Here is a 17,710-nt window from a genome sequence, read left to right as displayed (position 1 = left end):
ATTGAGGATTTTTGCATCAGTGTTCATTAGGGAGATTGGCCTATAGTTTTCCTTTTTAGTGTTGTCCTTGTTCGGTTTTGGTATTAGTGTAATATTGGCTTCATAGAACGTGTTTGGTATTGTCCCTTCCTTCTCAATTTTTTGGAAGAGTTTGTGAAGGATAGGCACTAATTCGTCTCTGAATGTTTGGTAGAATTCATTTGTAAATCCATCAGGTCCTGGGCTTTTGTTTTTGGGGAGGTTTTTGATTACCATTTCAATTTCGCTAATTGTAATTGGTCTGTTTAGGTGTTCTATTTCTTCTTTATCTAGCTTGGGTGATTGTAGAGTTGTAGGAATTGTCCATCTCCTCTAGATTATTAAACTTATTTACATATAACTGTTCATAGTAGTTACTGATTATTCTTTTGATTTCTGCTGTGTCTGTTGTGATTTCTCCTCTTTCATTGATGATCCTGTTTATTTGTGCTTTCTCCCTTTTTTCCTTTGTGAGCCTGGCTAGGGGTTTGTCTATTTTATTGATTTTTTCAAAGAACCAGCTCTTGATTTCATTGATCTTTTGGATTGTTTTTTTAGTTTCAATTTCATTTATTTCTGCTTTGGTTTTATTATTTCTTTTCTCTACTGGTTTTGGGTTTTTTTTGTTGTTCTTTTTCTAGATCTTTGAGCTTCGAGATTAGGTTGTTTCTTTGAGTTCTTTCTTGTTTCTTGATGTGAGCTTCTATTGCTATATATTTTCCTCTTATTACTGCTTTTGCTGCATCCCATACATTTAGGATATTGGTGTCCTCCTTGTCGTTCAATTCAAAAAATTTTTAATTTCTTCTTTGATCTCCTCATTAGTCCAGTGGTCTTCCAGTAGTGTGGTTTTTAATCTCCATGAGGTAGGAAAGTTCCTTGCCTTCTTTTTATGGTTTAGTTCTAGTTTGATGCCTTCATGGTCAGAAAAGATGGTTGGTATGATTTCAATCTTGGTGTATCTGTTGATGTTTGTCTTGTGCCCCAGTATGTGATCGATCCTGGAGAATGATCCGTGTGCGCTTGAGAAAAATGTGTACTCCGTTTTTTTGGGGTTTAGTGTTCTATAGATGTCTGTTAAGCCCAATTGCTCTAGGTCCTTATTTAGAGCTTTGGTTTCTTTACTTATTTTTTGTCTTGTTGATCTATCCATTGTTGATAGTGGTGTGTTGAAGTCTCCCACTACGTATGTGTTTTCTCTGATGTCTGTTTTCAGAGAAGACAACAGTTGTCTGATATATTTTGGTGCTCCTTCGTTTGGTGAGTATATGTTAATGAGTGTTATTTCTTCTTGAAGTATTGTCCCCTTGATCATAATGTAGTGACCATTGGGGTCTCTTTTTATCTTTTTGAGTTTGAAATCTGTTTTATCTGATATAAGTATAGCTGTTCCTGCTTTCTTTTTTGGCCCATTTGCTTGTAGGATTGTTTTCCATCCTTTGACTTTGAGCCTATTTTATCTTTTGTAGCTAAATGTGTTTCCTGGAGACAGCAAAAGGTTGGGTTTTGTTTCTTAATCCAGGCTGCCACTCTGTGTCTTTTTATTGAAGAGTTTAGTCCATTTACATTTAGAGTTAATATTGATATGTTAACATCTGTATTTGCCATTGTGTTTGTCTTTCCTTTGATTTTATTTATTTATTCTTTTAATAACTTTTTTTTTTTTTGGCCTTCTTTCATTGTTATTCGTCCCTCTGAGGTTCTGGCTTTAGGACTCCTTGTAGTATTTTTTGGAGTGGGGGTTTAGTTGCAATGAAATTCCGGAGTTTCTGTTTGTCTGGGAAGGTCCATATTCTTTCTTCAAAGAGGAAGGAGAGCTTTGCGGGATAGAGTATTCTTGGTTGGCATCTGTTTTCTTGGAGTCTGTTGACTATGTCCCTCCACTCTCTCCTTGCCCGTAGTGTTTCTTCGGAGAAGTCTGATGTCAGCCTGATTGGCTTTCCTTTGAATGTTATCTGTTTCTTCCCTCTTGCCAGCTTCATTATTTTTTCCTTGTCCTGGATTCTTGGGAGCTTTACTATTATGTGTCTTGCTGTATTTTTTCTTTCGTCGTGGAAGTTTGGTGTTCTTCTTGCTTCTTGTATATCAATTTTCAGCTCCTTCTTCACATTTGGGAAGTTCTCTTCAATTATCTCTTTGAATATTTTCTCTGTTCCTACTTCTCTCTCCTCTCCTTCTGGTATTCCTATAACTCTTATATTTCCTTTCCTCATGGAGTCAGATAGTTCCCGAAGTCTTTCTTCATTCTTTTTCCTTCGTACTTCTCTTTCCTTTTCTGTTTTGGTTCTTTTTATTTCTGTGTCTTCAAGAGCACTTATTCGTTCTTCCATTTCATCAATTCTGCTTTCATTGCTTTTCCCAGAATTCTTTAGTTCTTCCACTAATTCTTTGATCTCCTGCATTTCTTTTACTTCCCTCTTTAGGGACTCAATTTCATTCTTCTGATCGTTGATTATTTTTCCCTTATCATTGTTTTCCTTTATGACTTGTCAGTTTTTTAATCACGGCAATTTTAAATTCTCTTTCTGGAAGGCTCAGAAGTTCTTCCAAGTTACTGTCGTTGCAATCTGGGGGCTGGTTTTCTTTTTGTGGTGTGCTTTTTCTCTGGAGAGTTGCTAGGTTGCGTGTGGTTCTTCTCCTCCCTACTGTCTGTTTTCTAATTTGCCGTATGCGTTGGGACACTGTGTTGTTGGGACTGGCCGGCATCTTGGGTGGGCTTCTCTTCTCCCCTCTGGTTCCTCCTGGAGTCATCTGTCAGTTTCAAGCAGTCTTTATTGGAGAAAGGTCCCTGTCCTAAAATGTCGATGTGGGGACACACTCCCCTGTGCGCCTGGTCTGCCCCGGCGGTGGGTTCCTGCTCCCCCTCTGGGCTTGGACTGCAGGCCAGAGGGGGTCTGGCGTGGGCGAACTTCCCCCGCTCACCTCTGGCTCCTGAGGAAGCCTTCTGCAGGTAGTCTTTACTGAAGAAATGTCCCTGTTCTAAAATGGTGATGTGGGACACACTCCCTGCGCGTCCGGTGTCAGGCACACTCTTCTGCGTGCCTGGTCTGCCCTGGCTGTGGGTGCTCGCTCTCCCTGTGGGCTCAGACTACTTGTTCGGAAGGGGCTGGGTGTGGGCTAACTCCCCAGCTGGCCACTAGTTCCTTCAGGAGCCTGTGCTGTCTACAAGTCGCTAGGTGGCGCCAAAGATCTCTCCTAGAGCCCTTGGGGAGCTGATTTTCCATGCCGTGGGACAGGGAGCAAAGCGGGGATGGTAGGGTACACCTCAACGGCTTTGGGGTGCTGTGTCTGCCTTGTGCCCCACCGTCGTGGGGATCCCACGCCCCTAATTTCGTGCCCTGGGTCTCAGTTCCAAAGCCCTCAGTTCCAGGACGCGGGCTGTAGCCCAGTTCAGTGGCGCGGGAAGGGCGCCTTTTGCACCGCTCCCGTGCCTGGGCGCCTGGTTCCTGCTCACTCAGGGAGGGACCTTCACCTCAGTGAGGACCTCCGCGCCTCCCAGCAAGCCTAGGTCGTCTCCCAAGCCTAGGTCGCAGGCGCGGGGACCTGGGCAGCCGCGATCCTGGTCTGCACTTGCTTTTCAAGCGCGCCGAGCGCGCCGCTATCCGCGCCAGCTTACCGGCAGCCCGGGCTGTGTGCGCGTCTCCCGGGGTCTTTGTTCTTCTCTAATGGCGCCCGGAGCCGTTCGCTCACCGCCGCGGGGAATCCTGCAGGGTTCTCCACAGCTCCCGTTCACGGGGTGTGGTGGCTGAAATAGTTCCTTTCCACTCACAGTCCCGCTTGCTGCGTCCGTTTTTCTTGTTGGCCGTTTTGGTTTGTTGTTTCCTCCCCTCTGCCGGTCGGAGAGTGCAGCCTCTGTGGGCGGGGGAGGGGAGCAGGGTTCTGCGCTTCCCTCCCTTCTGGTCCTCTTTTATGGCCACTTTCTTCTTTGGGCAGTTTGCTGGAGTCACCCGTTTATCTTCCGTGTCCCAGTTCTCACTGGGACCTGCCGCTTTTCCTCCCTATTCACTTTTTTTAATGGGAGATCTTACTCGCAGCGTCTCCTCGCCGCCATGTTGCTCCGCCCCCTCTCCTCCCCTGGATCTGTATTCTCAGTGCAAGAAGAAAGTGAATGCAAAAGCACAGTGGTAGTCCACCATCACAGTTAATGTACAAAGTTGGGGAGATATTTTTCACACAATACATGCACAAACACATATACACATACAGACCACATATACACATACAGACCACATATCTGTGTGATTATCTATTTATTTGGGCTCCTCATGTTCAAAAATATCTCTTCCTAAACACTATCAGCACTAGTGAAAGGAATAGTGTCCTCACTGACTACACATAAACTCATGACATTTGCAGCAACATGGATGGAGTTAGAAGGGGTTATGTTAAGGAAAGTAAGTCAGAAGGAAAAAGAAAAAATATCAATGTGTCACTTATAGGTGGAATATAGGGAAACTCAACAAAAGGTCAGGAAAAAGACAAATCTTGCAGGCAAACCATAGATCTGAGAGATACAACAGGGGAGGGGGCAGGAGAGGAGCCAAAACAGGGGTGGGAAGAGCACAAGGCATTAAGGTGATGGTTCACAAGTTCTGTGGTGGTGTGAGAAACTTGAGGACTACCACTGAGGGAGAAATTAAATAGTGTTCAAAAATGAACATTGATGTAAGAAAATAAGCAATTAAAAAGAAAACAAATGTCAAGGAGTTCACAAATATTGAAATCATTCCCAGCTCTTCTTGGACCTAGGCATCAAACAAGAAATCAATTATCTAAAAGAAAAGCAGGAAAATCCTTTAATACATGGATAATGACCACAGTGGTCAATGAAGAAATCAAAAATTACCTCAACACAAATGATAACAAAGACACACCATTCCAAAACTTATGGGATTCAACAAAAGCAGTAGTAAGGAGGAAATATATAACAATACAGGCCCACATCAAAAAACTAGACAGCATCCAAATAAAGAACATTCTATTGTCTCAAGGAATTAGGAAAAGAAGAGGAAACAGATCCACTAGACAGTAGAACAAAAGCTTTTAAAAGATAAGGAGAAATAAATGAAATAGAAATAAAAAGACAGCCCAAAAGATTACAAAACCAAATTTGGCTCAATGAAAAAATAAACAAAATAGAGAAAACCTGAGGAAGGCTCACCATGAAAATAATGGAGAAATTTCCAATAAATAGAATCAAAAAAAGAAAGAAGATAAATTGTAACTAACATTGCAGAAATTCAATGGACAGAGACTACGCTTAATATCCATTCACTAACAAATTGAAAATCCTATAAGACATGACAAATTCTTAGAATTATAAAATCATCCAAATTACATATGAAAGAAGTGTAAATCATGAACCAAATGATCACAAGCAAGGAAATTGAAACAGTAATCCAAACTGTACCCCAAAAAGTCCAGAATCAGATGGTTTCATAAGTGAATTTGAGACAAGGATTACTCTAATGTTAAAACTACAGACAACACACAAAAAGAAAACTACAGACCAATTTCCCTAAGGAACACAGATGCAAACATCCTCAACAAAATCCTTGCAAACCAAATGCAAATATTCCTTAAAAGAATCATGTATCATGATGATGTGGGTTTTATACCAGGGACATAAGTGTGGTTCAACATCTGAAAATCAGCCATCATAATTCACCATATAAACAAAAAGGAAGATAATAACATGATTATAGCACTGATACTATGAAATCATTTGAAAAGTTTCAACACCCATTTATGATTAAAACCTCAAAAAACAGGGGATAAATAGAACATAACATTTAAAAAGCCATTAACAACAAAAATCTGGTGTATCAGTTCTATAGTCATTCAAGGGTGAGTTTTTTGTGATCTGGTGCATCAGTTCTATAGTCATTCAAGGGTGAGTTTTTAAGCTTGTTTATCTGACTCTTAGGTATTCTATATTCTAAATATAGTTCTAAATATAGCTATTCTATACTCTAAACATTCTATAGTCCACATAGTAGTGACACCATCCATTATTTATCTTTCTCCTTTTGGCTTGTTCCACTTAGCATTATCCCTTCCAGCTCTATCCATGTAGAGTTTATCATTTTCTTTGCTCTAATTGTGTATATAGCCGCTATCTGTTTTTTGACATTCAGGTGGGTTCCTTGATCACAAAAATCTGCAAAGAGCTGATGAGACTCAGCAACAACAAAGAAAATAATCCAGTCAAAAAATGGGCAGAAGAGCTAAAAAGAAACTTCTCTGAAGAGGAAATGCAAATGGCCAACAGACATATGAAAAAATGTTCAACATCACTTGTAATCAGGGAAATGCAAATCAAAACTACCATGAGATACCATCTCACACCAGTGAGAATGGCACATATTAAAAAAACTAGCAACAACAAATGTTGGCGAGGGTGTGGAGAAAAAGGAACTCTTCTGCACTGTTGGTGGGAGTGCAAACTGGTCCAACCACTAGGGAGAGCTGTGTGGAGATTTCTGGACCTACTAAACACAGAGCTTCCATATGATCCAGCAATTCCACTCCTAGGTATTTACCCAAAGGACACAGAAACATCAATTCCAAAGAACACCTGCACCCCTATGTTTATAGCAGCACTGTTTACAATAGCTAAGCTTTGGAAACAACCCAAATGCCCAAAAATAGATGACTGGATCAAGAAGATGTGGTACATATATACCATGGAATATTACTCAGCATTCAAAAAAGATAAACACATGCAATTTGCAGCAACATGGATGGCGCTGGAAGGGATCATGCTCAGTGAAATAAGCCAAAAAGAAAAAGAAAAATACCGGATGGTCTCACTCATAGCAGGAATCTAGAAAACTTAAATAAGGGACCAGGAAAATGAATATAAGAAAGTGAAAATCAAAATCAACAAAAAACTATGAACCAGAGACACTTTTTGGGGGATGGGGGGCGGGAAGGGAAGGATTGGGGTCAGAATGGGGCTTTTGCAATTGTATGGGGGAATATAAAAATAAAATTTATTATTTAAAAAAAAAAAAAAGAACTGATGCACCAGAAGAGGAAAATGGGGTAAGGTAAGAATAAAGAGAAAAGCAAGCACAGGGGATTAGAACGGTGGACTATGGGTGACTGATGTCCCTATGCTTGCAATACCTGAAGGGCTTATCCAACAATTACTTCAATTAAAAATCAATTAATTAATTTTAATAAATACATGAAATTAAAACTATTATTCCAAAAGACTGTCTTTCACACACACTGTGGAGAACAGTGATCTGCTCCATCTCTTATGCATAATTCCTTATACTTATTCCATAGAGGCCATGGTGCTCATTCATTCAATTTGTTTGAGGTGTGTGTTGGGCAATAACCTGCCACTAGATTGCAATTTTGATGAATAGTGTTGATTCATCTCTGAGTGACCATCAAAATAGACATCTAAAATAGAGTTGATAGATAAATAAAAGATTCCATCTCTTATCCTTTAAAAATACATAAAACTGGAAACAACCTCTATTGTTAATAACACTTTCCATGAGAAAATTAATATTCTTAATATTCTTTTTCTCATTTATTCTCCTAATTGTCACAGTCTAAACATATTCTAAACTTGGATTATACCTACTGCATAACTCTGGAAAAGTGACTACATTACATGGCTAGGTTTCCTTATATTAAAATGAGTTTGATAAACCAGCAAATGACAACTCTTTTTTTAAAAAAGATTTATTTATTTATGCATACAAGAACTGGGGTACAGGCCAGAGATGTGGGGGCGTGAAATGATTCACCAGCGACAGAGTGGGGAACAGAACAGGCAGATTGACTGAAATACATTGCTGAGGGGAGCAGCAGGCAAGACAAGAGAGGTCTCCTGCACCATGTGGGTAGCTCCCTTGCTGGGGATCAAACTTGTGCTGCCCTGGTTGCAGACAGTTTCATAGGTTGCATCTTAACCCCTTGTGCCACCAGGGAGGCCCAGCAAATGACAATTCTTACAACTCTATAGGCTGTTAAACCTCAGGAGATAAGAAACACTTGGGAACTCCTTGTCCTTTTATTTCCAGAGATAAAATGTTTGTGTGATTAGAGAAGTCAAAGTTACAATTAAACCTTATTCTTGTTTGTATGGTTGTTTATATGCTGAAGGAAGAAAAGTATAATTAATCTATTATATTCCTAACAGGATGAGATTATATAATTAATCTATTATATTCCTAACAGGATGAGACTACGAGAAGCAATACTCAGCTAAGTCTTCAGAAGGGGAAGGTGAGTTTCAGAGGTATGATGCCCATACTGCATAGGTGTTAAAGACATGCTCTGCAATCAACTCTGATTGTCCACATGAACACAAAGGCTTCTGTGTGTTTACAGGTCACTGAGCCTAGGTCTACAGGGAGCTGGCCTGGGACGTCCATCCAGACTTAGTGTGCGTTGTCCACTCACCTTGTCTAAGGGTCCTAGAGGCTAATCTGTGAATTAATCTGTGAAATCAATAGCCCTGAAAGTAGAATTGTAATACTAAAAATATATTTATGCAGACCTCGCGATGCACAAATTGTGTTCAAACTTAACTGTCTTATTTAATTTGTACAATAATCCTTGAAGTGTCTATTTTCTTGCTGATTAATGCATGAAGCTCAGAGAGACACTCAGATGAGTCAAATGCTAAACTGTAAATCCTAGAGTTGGTGTTGAAACTAAATGTAATGATTTATGGTTCAGTATTCTGTCCACCACGTCTGTTAATTTTTTTCTCCATTAAAAAGTGGAAATTGAGTTTTGACAATGAAATCAGAGTAAAGAAAAAAATTATTCTACACCTGTGCTATTCAATGTATAGCCATATATGTACATGAGACTACTGAGCATTTGAAATGTGGTTCCTTTGATTTTAGAATTGCTTAAGCATAAAATAAGTTATGAAATCCAAATTTTTTTAAAGAATGTGAAACACCCAGCTATAACTTGATATTCTTACTTTTTAAAATGAGGTGATTTGGATTTACCAAGTGAATAAATTATAGCATTAAAATTGACTTCAACTGTGTGCTTTTATTTTTTAAAAAAAGGGCTTCCAGAAAAATTTAAATTATTCATTTATGCACAATTTAGTTCTCTTTCGCAATACTATTTTGAGACTCCAACTTTGTTAAGGAAATTAGCCAGATAGTATTTCTCACACTCTGTCTACAAACACATCGTGTCTAGAGATTGTTAAATTGCAGATTCTAAGTCAGTTCTGTGGATTAGGACATGACATCATGCATCTCACATCCTTCCAGTGATGGTGGTGGGACCAGTTGTTGGACAGCATATTAAGTAGCAAGGACCTAGTATACAGGTTTGTATATAAAGTAGGAAAAAGAAGTAGCTGGCTTGGATAGAAGTCAGACAGAGGTGGACATAGGATTAAAAAAAAATACAGGGAAATGCATGGAATTAGACACTTGATGAGAGTAGATATAGTCTGCAACACTAAGGACACTGTGAAAGCATGATGAAACAGATTAATGGTGACTACACAGCCTACTTGAAGATATCTTTGATACTTCTCTGTGGGGACTCTGTGACTGGACTGCACCTGTGCATGCTATTTGGCAAGGACGAGAGAAAAGAGGACTCCAGAGTATGGCACTAGCACTCCAAGCACACTGGGGTATCAATCTTTTGCACATAATTCCTCTAGCTTCATCCCTCAGGATAAGGAAAAAAAAAAAAAAGAGCAGATAGGAGAGTGAAGGCTTCCACAGAATTGGAACTTGCTCAGATAAGACATGTGCTGTATTAGGAAACTTCCTTGTTTAAACTGACTTGGGGAATCAGGAGGAGGCACCAACATCGTTGGGAACTCCAGTGGCCCAGAGGAAGTGTGTCCTATACAACAGTAACAGACTGGAAGCTGGAAGACATGAATAGCTTCTTGAAAAGCCTGGAGACAGGTGATCCTGGGCTGGCGAATTCACTAAAGCAGCTGTCTCAGTGGCGCTCCTTATAATCACTGGGAAAAATAGGAAAAGAGAGACATAGAGAGAGAGACTAGAGAGGTTCGGGAGGTAGTCCATCATTGGGAAAAAGAAAAAGACCTGTCAGCTTTTCAGAAATCATAACAAGATTGAACCCAGAACAGGCAGCCCCACATGCGTCATCTCCACCCAAGTCTGGGAGAATTCTGGGTGAAACTGGATGCTACAAGAACCCTACGGTGGAACAAAAATACCTGGGATGCTGCTTTGCCAAAAGTGGCAGCGCTACAGGAGTGCACTAAATCCAGCTCAGAGGTTTCCAGAGAGATCTCAAGTGAGCCCAGAAAACAGTCATAGAGTTCAAGAGCAGACACAGGCTGGGGAGGCTGCCATTCTACCACGCAGCTACTGAAGTGCATGAACAAGCTTATGACCAGGCAGTAAGTTTAGGATTAGATTAAATCAGAGACATTCAGTATGAAAACTCAGTTTTCTCATTAGTACTGAGCAATATAATGCTCGGAGACACTTTTTTCAAATTTGAAATTATTGAGTGTTTTATAGTTGTTTTGGAGGTTCTGAAATATCCTCCAGTTAAGAAACTTGTTTAAAGCTGCATGTATGAAATCACAGGATCCTGGGATACCTATTTCATGTACAACTATTATTAAAGCCCCAGAATAAATACCCTGTTGAATGCACCAGAAACCTAACCCAGAAATCATTATGGGCCTTAACAAGAGGCAGCTTCTCTGTTAAAATACTAGAATGAGATCACACCTAGGTAAGTGTGTCCTCAGCGGAGGTATTTTCTCAGCCCACTGCCCTTTCTTTATGCCCATCCTGAGCTGATTTGCTTTGGAAAGCCTCCTCCTGGGTCTTTAGCAGTAGTCTTCTTTCTAACAATGGACTTAAAGGTTTTATACTTTGCTAAAAGAATCTGAGATACTGGACTGAGTATGAACGTTTACGCATGGTTCCTAAATGTATAGGTAGCCACACGCTTGCTGTTTAATCTAGAAGCAGGTGCAAAGAAATGTAGAACCTGGATATGGGAATGGGAGCTGAGCTGGGTCTCTGCCTGTCTAATTGGATTCTTTGCTCTTTGATCTCCACAGATTTCCACAGGAGAATGGGGATAAGAAATCAGTCCACAGTGACCGAGTTTGTTCTTTCAGGATTGACTGACCAACCAGAGCTTCAGCTGCCCCTTTTCTTCCTCTTCTTGGGGATTTACATTGCTACCATCGTGGGAAATCTCGGCATGATCTCCATAATTGCACTGAGTTCTCAACTTCACATTCCCATGTACTATTTTCTCAGCAGTTTATCTTTCATAGATTTCTGCTATTCTTCTGTTATTATCCCCAATATGCTGGTAGGGATTTTAAGCAGAGATAAATCTATCTCTTATGCTGGATGCAATATTCAGTTTTTTTTATTCTGTGTGTGTGCTGTTTGTGAGTGCTACATGTTGGCAGCAATGGCCTATGACCGCTATGTCGCCATCTGCAGCCCCCTGCTCTACAATGTCATCATGTCCCGTCGGGTCTGTTCGCTCTTGGTGGCTGCTGTCTTCTCAGTAGGTCTTACCCTTGGCATGGTTTTTGAGGGTTGTTTGCTAAGTTTGAATTTCTGTGGATCAAATATCATTAAAATTAAACATTATTACTGTGACATCGTCCCCCTTATGAAACTCTCCTGCTCCAGCACATATATTGAGGAACTTTTGATTTTTGTTTTTGGTGGATTTAACATGATAACCACCAGTGTGACAATCATCATTTCATATATTTTCATAATTTCCAGCATCCTCCGCATCCAATCTAAAGAGGGCAGGGCCAAAGCTTTCAGCACCTGTGGCTCCCACTTAACAGCTGTTCTTATTTTCTATGGGTCTCTCATGTCTATATACCTCAAACCTGCTTCTAGCAGTTCAGCCATCCAGGAGAAAGTGACGTCTGTATTTTATACCATTGTGAATCCCATGCTGAACCCCCTGATTTATAGTCTGAGGAATAAGGAAGTCCAAAATGCCGTAATAAAACTCTTAAAGAGAAAAACATCTTCATAATTAATATAATTTTAAGAATAACTTATTCATTATAATGATATATATGTATGTTGTGTTTATAACCCAACCATTTAAAAATAATTTCAAGTGAGGTGGAATATAGATGTAGTTATTGATAAAGCTTTATACAGATATACTTCTGAATAAATATCTGAAATTTTATACTGAGATTACTAATAAATGCACACATAATAGCTTTAAAATGTGAAACAACAAATATGGAATATAAAATACCAAATGTTAATGTTTAATTTCATTCTGGGATTGAACATCAATATTTTAGTTTTGTGAACTAGGCCAATAAAAAAAATGAAATCATGATATATACGACTGTCGCATCAGATAAAAACCATACCAAATTCCTGTTGATTAGACAAAGTCTTTTCTCCTATTTATCTCACTTTAAAGAATATTTTTCTTGGGGAAATTAACATAGGAAATACTAAACAGTGTGACAAAAATCATGACTACAATATACAACTAAAGAACTTTTTCATTTTTTAAGGGCTTATTAAAGGTCAATATTATATCAAACATGAATTCAGTAAGGAAGCTCCAGCAAAGGGCTAAGCCAACAAGGTGATAAAAGTATTTGGTCTGGTGATAAGAGGATTAGACTAAGACTATCTAGATGAATATACTATATTTATACAATCTTACCTAAAAGTCATCAGTTTTTCTGTATACCAAATATATGTGCAGTATTTAAAACTTTCTTTGAATTATTTGAGTTGGCATTTAATCAAGGATGTAAGTTCTATGTTTTTAATTTCCTCCTTATACATTTTGAATTAAACAACAGGAAAAACTTTATTGTCCCAAGAAACTCCTACACAATAAAGAAGATAATCCACGACACACAGAATATAATGTGTTCATTAATTCATTCCTCAGCATATGATTATGATGGAAAATATGTGCTGTTAGGGCAACACTGGTAGATCTCCTTGAAGAAGAGACTTTTAATGAAACCTCACTGAAGAGAAAAGTGTATTTTTGTAAAAAGGATAGAGCAGAAGCAGGTACAGATTACAAAGGATGCAACAACTTGGCATGTTCAAGAAATAGGCAAAATGGCTAAAATTTCATAACAGAGGAGAAAGAGGGACCAAAGGGGGTTCAGGAAGAAGGCATATTCCAGATCATGTCAGGAGTATGACTTTACCAGCAGCCAATGGTATGTTTCAAAAGTAGAGTTTTGCAGAATATTTCTATTGGCAAAATGTCTTCTACACAAATAGATTAGAAAATATATAGATGTGTGTATATGTGTTATGTGTATAGTGAAGTGATTGATAAGGGAAAAAAACTATTTGCCAGCTGGAAACTCAGACAACACTATAGAGTCTAATGAAATACTCTGCAATAAATGATATAATTTTTCAAGCATGTCAGCATTAGGAGCAGAAAAATTTATGATTTCATGAAAGAGTTCCATTCACATGTGTAGCAAATAGAATAGAGCAGTTCATTTGGTTGAGGGATTACCTATTGATTTTGGGACATCATTCTACCAAGAATTAAGGAACACTTGTGACTTGGATGTGCTCTTTCTGTTAACCCCAGTTTAAATTTATAGAATTTTGAGTTACACCTGCATAGGAAATCAAGAGTTTCAGGATTATAACCACCTCTGTCTTATCGTAAAATTTATAATTAATAAATTTGAAATGTAACTTCAGCATAATATTTAGAGTATGCTGAGAATACCTCTTTGTTTCTATAATGATATATAAAAACTGATTATGTATATTTTTAGAAGGAAAAAGTGAATAAACTCAAAACAATATAAATGTTATTAATAACTGAATAATATTGAAATTATGTGTAGTTTAAGATCTTCAAACCTTCTATTTTATTTATTTTAAAAATCAATCACCTCCAAATAGCTTCAGGAAAAAAAAATGTGAATGTTAGTAAATGAAGAACTTCCACACTGCCAATGAGAAAAAAACTAAAATCAGAATTCTGTACTTGCCATAAATAACTAGAAAAACAGCTATAATATATATATTTAAATCAATATTGAGACTTTGAAGATTAGGTATCCAGCAGTGTGATTCCTGAGAGAAGAGACACAAATGAGGTGAGCATTGTCACCACTAGCACATTCCATCTCAGGGCACTTTTAGACCACATACAGGGAAAGTATCTAACTGTGTTGAAGAGACAGATATCAGAGTTTGGTGAAGTGAAGGCTTTAGAAATGTTGATACACAGCTCACAAGAAGAGGGTTGTTAAACAGACACAGAGGTTGCATAAATCTTCAAAGGAATAACCTTGAGTAATTGGCTGAAGACCAATGTATACAGAAGAACTTACCAAAGCCAAGAAAATACTAGCAGCTGAGAAGCTGTGGGGTGAAAATTCTCAGAGTACAGAGATCTGGTAGAAGCTCTAAATTCAACTAGTCAGAAAAGAGATTTCTTTTTGCACACATTAGAGAATTAGAAGAATCATGAACTCTTGAACCAGAATTTAATTTTTTCTGTAGTAAAGGCTATCTTAGAGCTTAACTGTAAAAAGACAGAAGATAAAATCTGGAAAGACTCAACTGATGAGCAATATTTAAACTGTCTCACAAAGTAAATTCCATCATTGATTAAAGTAAGACTATAAACCCTTGCATGCAACAGTGTTACATTAGTGATGTTTGCATGGAATAGATTATCACTCCACATGAAAGGAGCAACACATTGTTTTCCATAAGCAGGAGAAAAGTCAGTTAATAGAAAAAAGACATGGAAATAACAGAGATAATAGAATTAGTATAAATGAACTTACAAAAGTTCTTAGAAGAAGAATTTATAGGAAAAAGTCAGTATTCAGAAGAGAAACATACAAGATATCAAAATGATCCAAATGAGAATGGCATCCATCTTCAGTGCACTCCCCTCAGTCACAATAACAATCAGTAGAAGCTTTGAGAATTTTACCAGAACTCTAGGAAACAGTCAAAGGTTTATAGCAGCCAAGTGAATGCTAACTCAAAAGAAAACTCAAAAATGGCTTTGCTGCAAACCCTGTAATATTTGACTTGCTTCTATAACATTACTCTCAAATTCAGTAGTGGACTTCAAGATGAAAGCCCACATCCCCAGTGCAGAGTTCTAGTCCCTCAATCTAAAAGAAGCAGACCAGACTTTATTCTCATAGAAATGTGCTTTTCTCTCCAAACTTTTGGTGGCTGACTAAAAGAGTGATGACACAAAATGTTTGGTTTGTCTTGCCCAACTCAGAGTTAGAAGAGAAAAGCAACAGGTTTTTCTTGATCAACTTACAAAGCAAATGAACAAACTACAGTGACTTGGGGCAAAAGATTATAGTTGAGGCAAACAGTAGAACACTCAATGCCTCGAAGCAAAAACTGGAGAGAATTACTTTGGGAAATTAAGTCATTTGAAAATGCCTGCGTATAAGACAAAGCTAGAAATCCATGCCAGTGCTCAGGGCAGGAGACATGCTAAGAAAAGATTAAGAAGATTCTAAATGTTCTCCTCTGGATCTGTATTCTCAGTGCAAGAAGAAAGTGAAGGCTAAAGTACAATGATAGTCCACCATCACAGTTAATGTACTACTTTCGGGTGACATTTTCACGAAATACATGCACAAACACATACACACAGAGAGACCACACATCTGTTTGATTATCATTTATTTGGGCTTCTGGTGTTCAATAAAATCTCTGCCAAAACATTAGCAACACCAGTGAAAGGAACAGTCTTCACTGACGACACATTACAAATAACACAGATTTGTTTTTTGTTTTTTAATTTTTTAAAGATTTATTTATTTATGCATACAAGAGCTGGGGTACAGGTCAGAGGTGCTAGGGGGTGAGAGGATTCACCAGAGACAGAGTGGCAAACAGAACAGGCAGATTAACCAAAGTACACTCCGAGGGGAGCAACGGGTGAGCCAGGAAAGGTCTGCCGCACCATGTGGGTAGCTCCCTGGCTAGTTGGGAATAGAACTCGCGCTGCAGTGGCTGTGGATAACTTCATAGGTTGCCTCTTAACCCTTGCACCACCAGGGAGGCCTCAAGAACACAGATTTTTAAACAATATTAAAAAGTCAGTCACCAACATGATGATGAAGGGACACCAGGTTAAACTGTCAAATAAATATAATTGATAGAGAGAAATAACATGAGTTCCTGGAGTGTCCCAAATGTGTTGGACAAAATTGGTGACCCAATAGAAGCAGAGGGAAAGTTAAAACAACAGGGTAAGGGAGGAAAGAAAATCATGGATCCTTCTCCCCACCCTCAATCACACAGGAAAAGAAAAGAAGGTGAAAAAGTATGGAGTCCAAGGGAGAATCCTGAGACTCCTGAAAACTCTGGAAAGTGACAGGTGGGGAAACAGGGGCAGAATGGCAGGCACAGAGCTGGGTGTGAGCCCTGTCGTTGTGGAACTCCCCTCCCCCTCTTCTGTTTCCCAGAAACCTGAGGGAATTAGCATAGTTCAGAGAGCTTTCTAGGAGATGTCTCTGGCACCACCTAATGATCAGAACAAAACCACCAACCAACTACACCTGAAACTGACAGGCTATAGCTGAGGTTATTCCAGGAAGGACATACCGTTTAACCACAAGCAGGAGGGGCATCAGATGAAGCCTCGTAGGGCTGGTCCCTACACTGGGGTCATCTAGATACCACAAGCCCCAGGTGAAAGGAGACCTCAGGAGCCCCACACTTACCCAACAACCTCAGGGAAACAGAAAGAGTGCCAGTCCTCCCAAACTCACAGTGGCAGTGGAGATGATCAGAAACTGTTAGACATGCCACAGTTTATGCCACATCTCTCAGAGCAGGTTCTATATCCTCCCTCAATACACCACAAGGGAGACAGGGAGCTGAGAAACCTATCTTACCCAGTCCTACAGTGCTCCCCAGTGGACCAGGCCTCAGCTTGTTTCTGGAAGCTCAGGGCTCTGCACAAGACTCTTGACTACCACTAGCTGAGGAGTCAGATCCCATCCTATGCAGTGAGGGCCGAAAAGCACAGCTCCAAAAAATATTACAAGGAACTCTAGAACTAAACCCAACAGAAGAATGAATAGGAAGAAGAGAACAAAATAAGGAACCAAATCACAGAAAGGCAACCAAATGGCAAATACAATGTACCAATATTAAATCTAAATGCAAATAGTCTAAATTCATTCAATAAAAAGACACCAATTACAAGCAGTGAAATTGAAACAGTAATCAAAACCGTCCCCAAAAACAAAAGCCCAGGATCAGACAGCTTACCAAATGAATTCTACCAAATGTTCAGAAACAAACTAGTGCCTATCCTACACAAACTCTTTCAAAACAGAGAAATAAAACCACACATGTATGGACAACTAATCTTTGGTAATGGGACAAGGACAGTTTGCTCAATAAATAGTACTAGGAAAACCGGATTGCTACGTGCAAAAAAATGAAGCTAGACTACTACCTCACACCATGCACAAAAAACAACAAAAAATGGATTAAAAAATTAGACATAAAACCTGAAACCATAAAATATATAGAAAAAAATATAGGCAAAATACTACATGGCATACATCTCAGTAACATCTTTAAAGACATCCCCTCAAGCAAAGAAATTGAAGGAAAAGATGAACAGCTGGAACTACATCAAATTAAAGAGCTTCTGTACAGCGAAAGAGACATTAACCAAA

General features: G+C 38.9%; 2 protein-coding genes across 5 annotated transcripts in view; one reads left to right on the top strand and one right to left on the bottom strand.

Moving 5' to 3' along the window:
• LOC119240793 (olfactory receptor 4D5) overlaps positions 1-17,710 on the bottom strand; it is a 388,728-nt gene that overhangs the window by 62,339 nt on the left and 308,679 nt on the right. The gene's annotated exons all lie outside the window — the stretch shown is intronic.
• On the top strand, positions 8,253-12,039 carry LOC119239910 (olfactory receptor 8D4-like). Its single transcript, XM_037504303.2, has 2 exons — positions 8,253-8,268; positions 11,084-12,039. Exon 2 carries the CDS (start codon positions 11,098-11,100, stop codon positions 12,037-12,039), a length of 942 nt encoding a protein of 313 aa, XP_037360200.1. The 5' UTR covers positions 8,253-8,268; positions 11,084-11,097.

The sequence above is a fragment of the Talpa occidentalis genome, unplaced genomic scaffold, assembly GCF_014898055.3.
Source record: "Talpa occidentalis isolate TD23 unplaced genomic scaffold, MPIMG_talOcc4v2.1 talOcc4.12, whole genome shotgun sequence".
Classification (NCBI taxonomy): Eukaryota; Metazoa; Chordata; class Mammalia; order Eulipotyphla; family Talpidae; genus Talpa; species Talpa occidentalis.
This window is presented reverse-complemented; position numbering and strand designations above follow the sequence as displayed.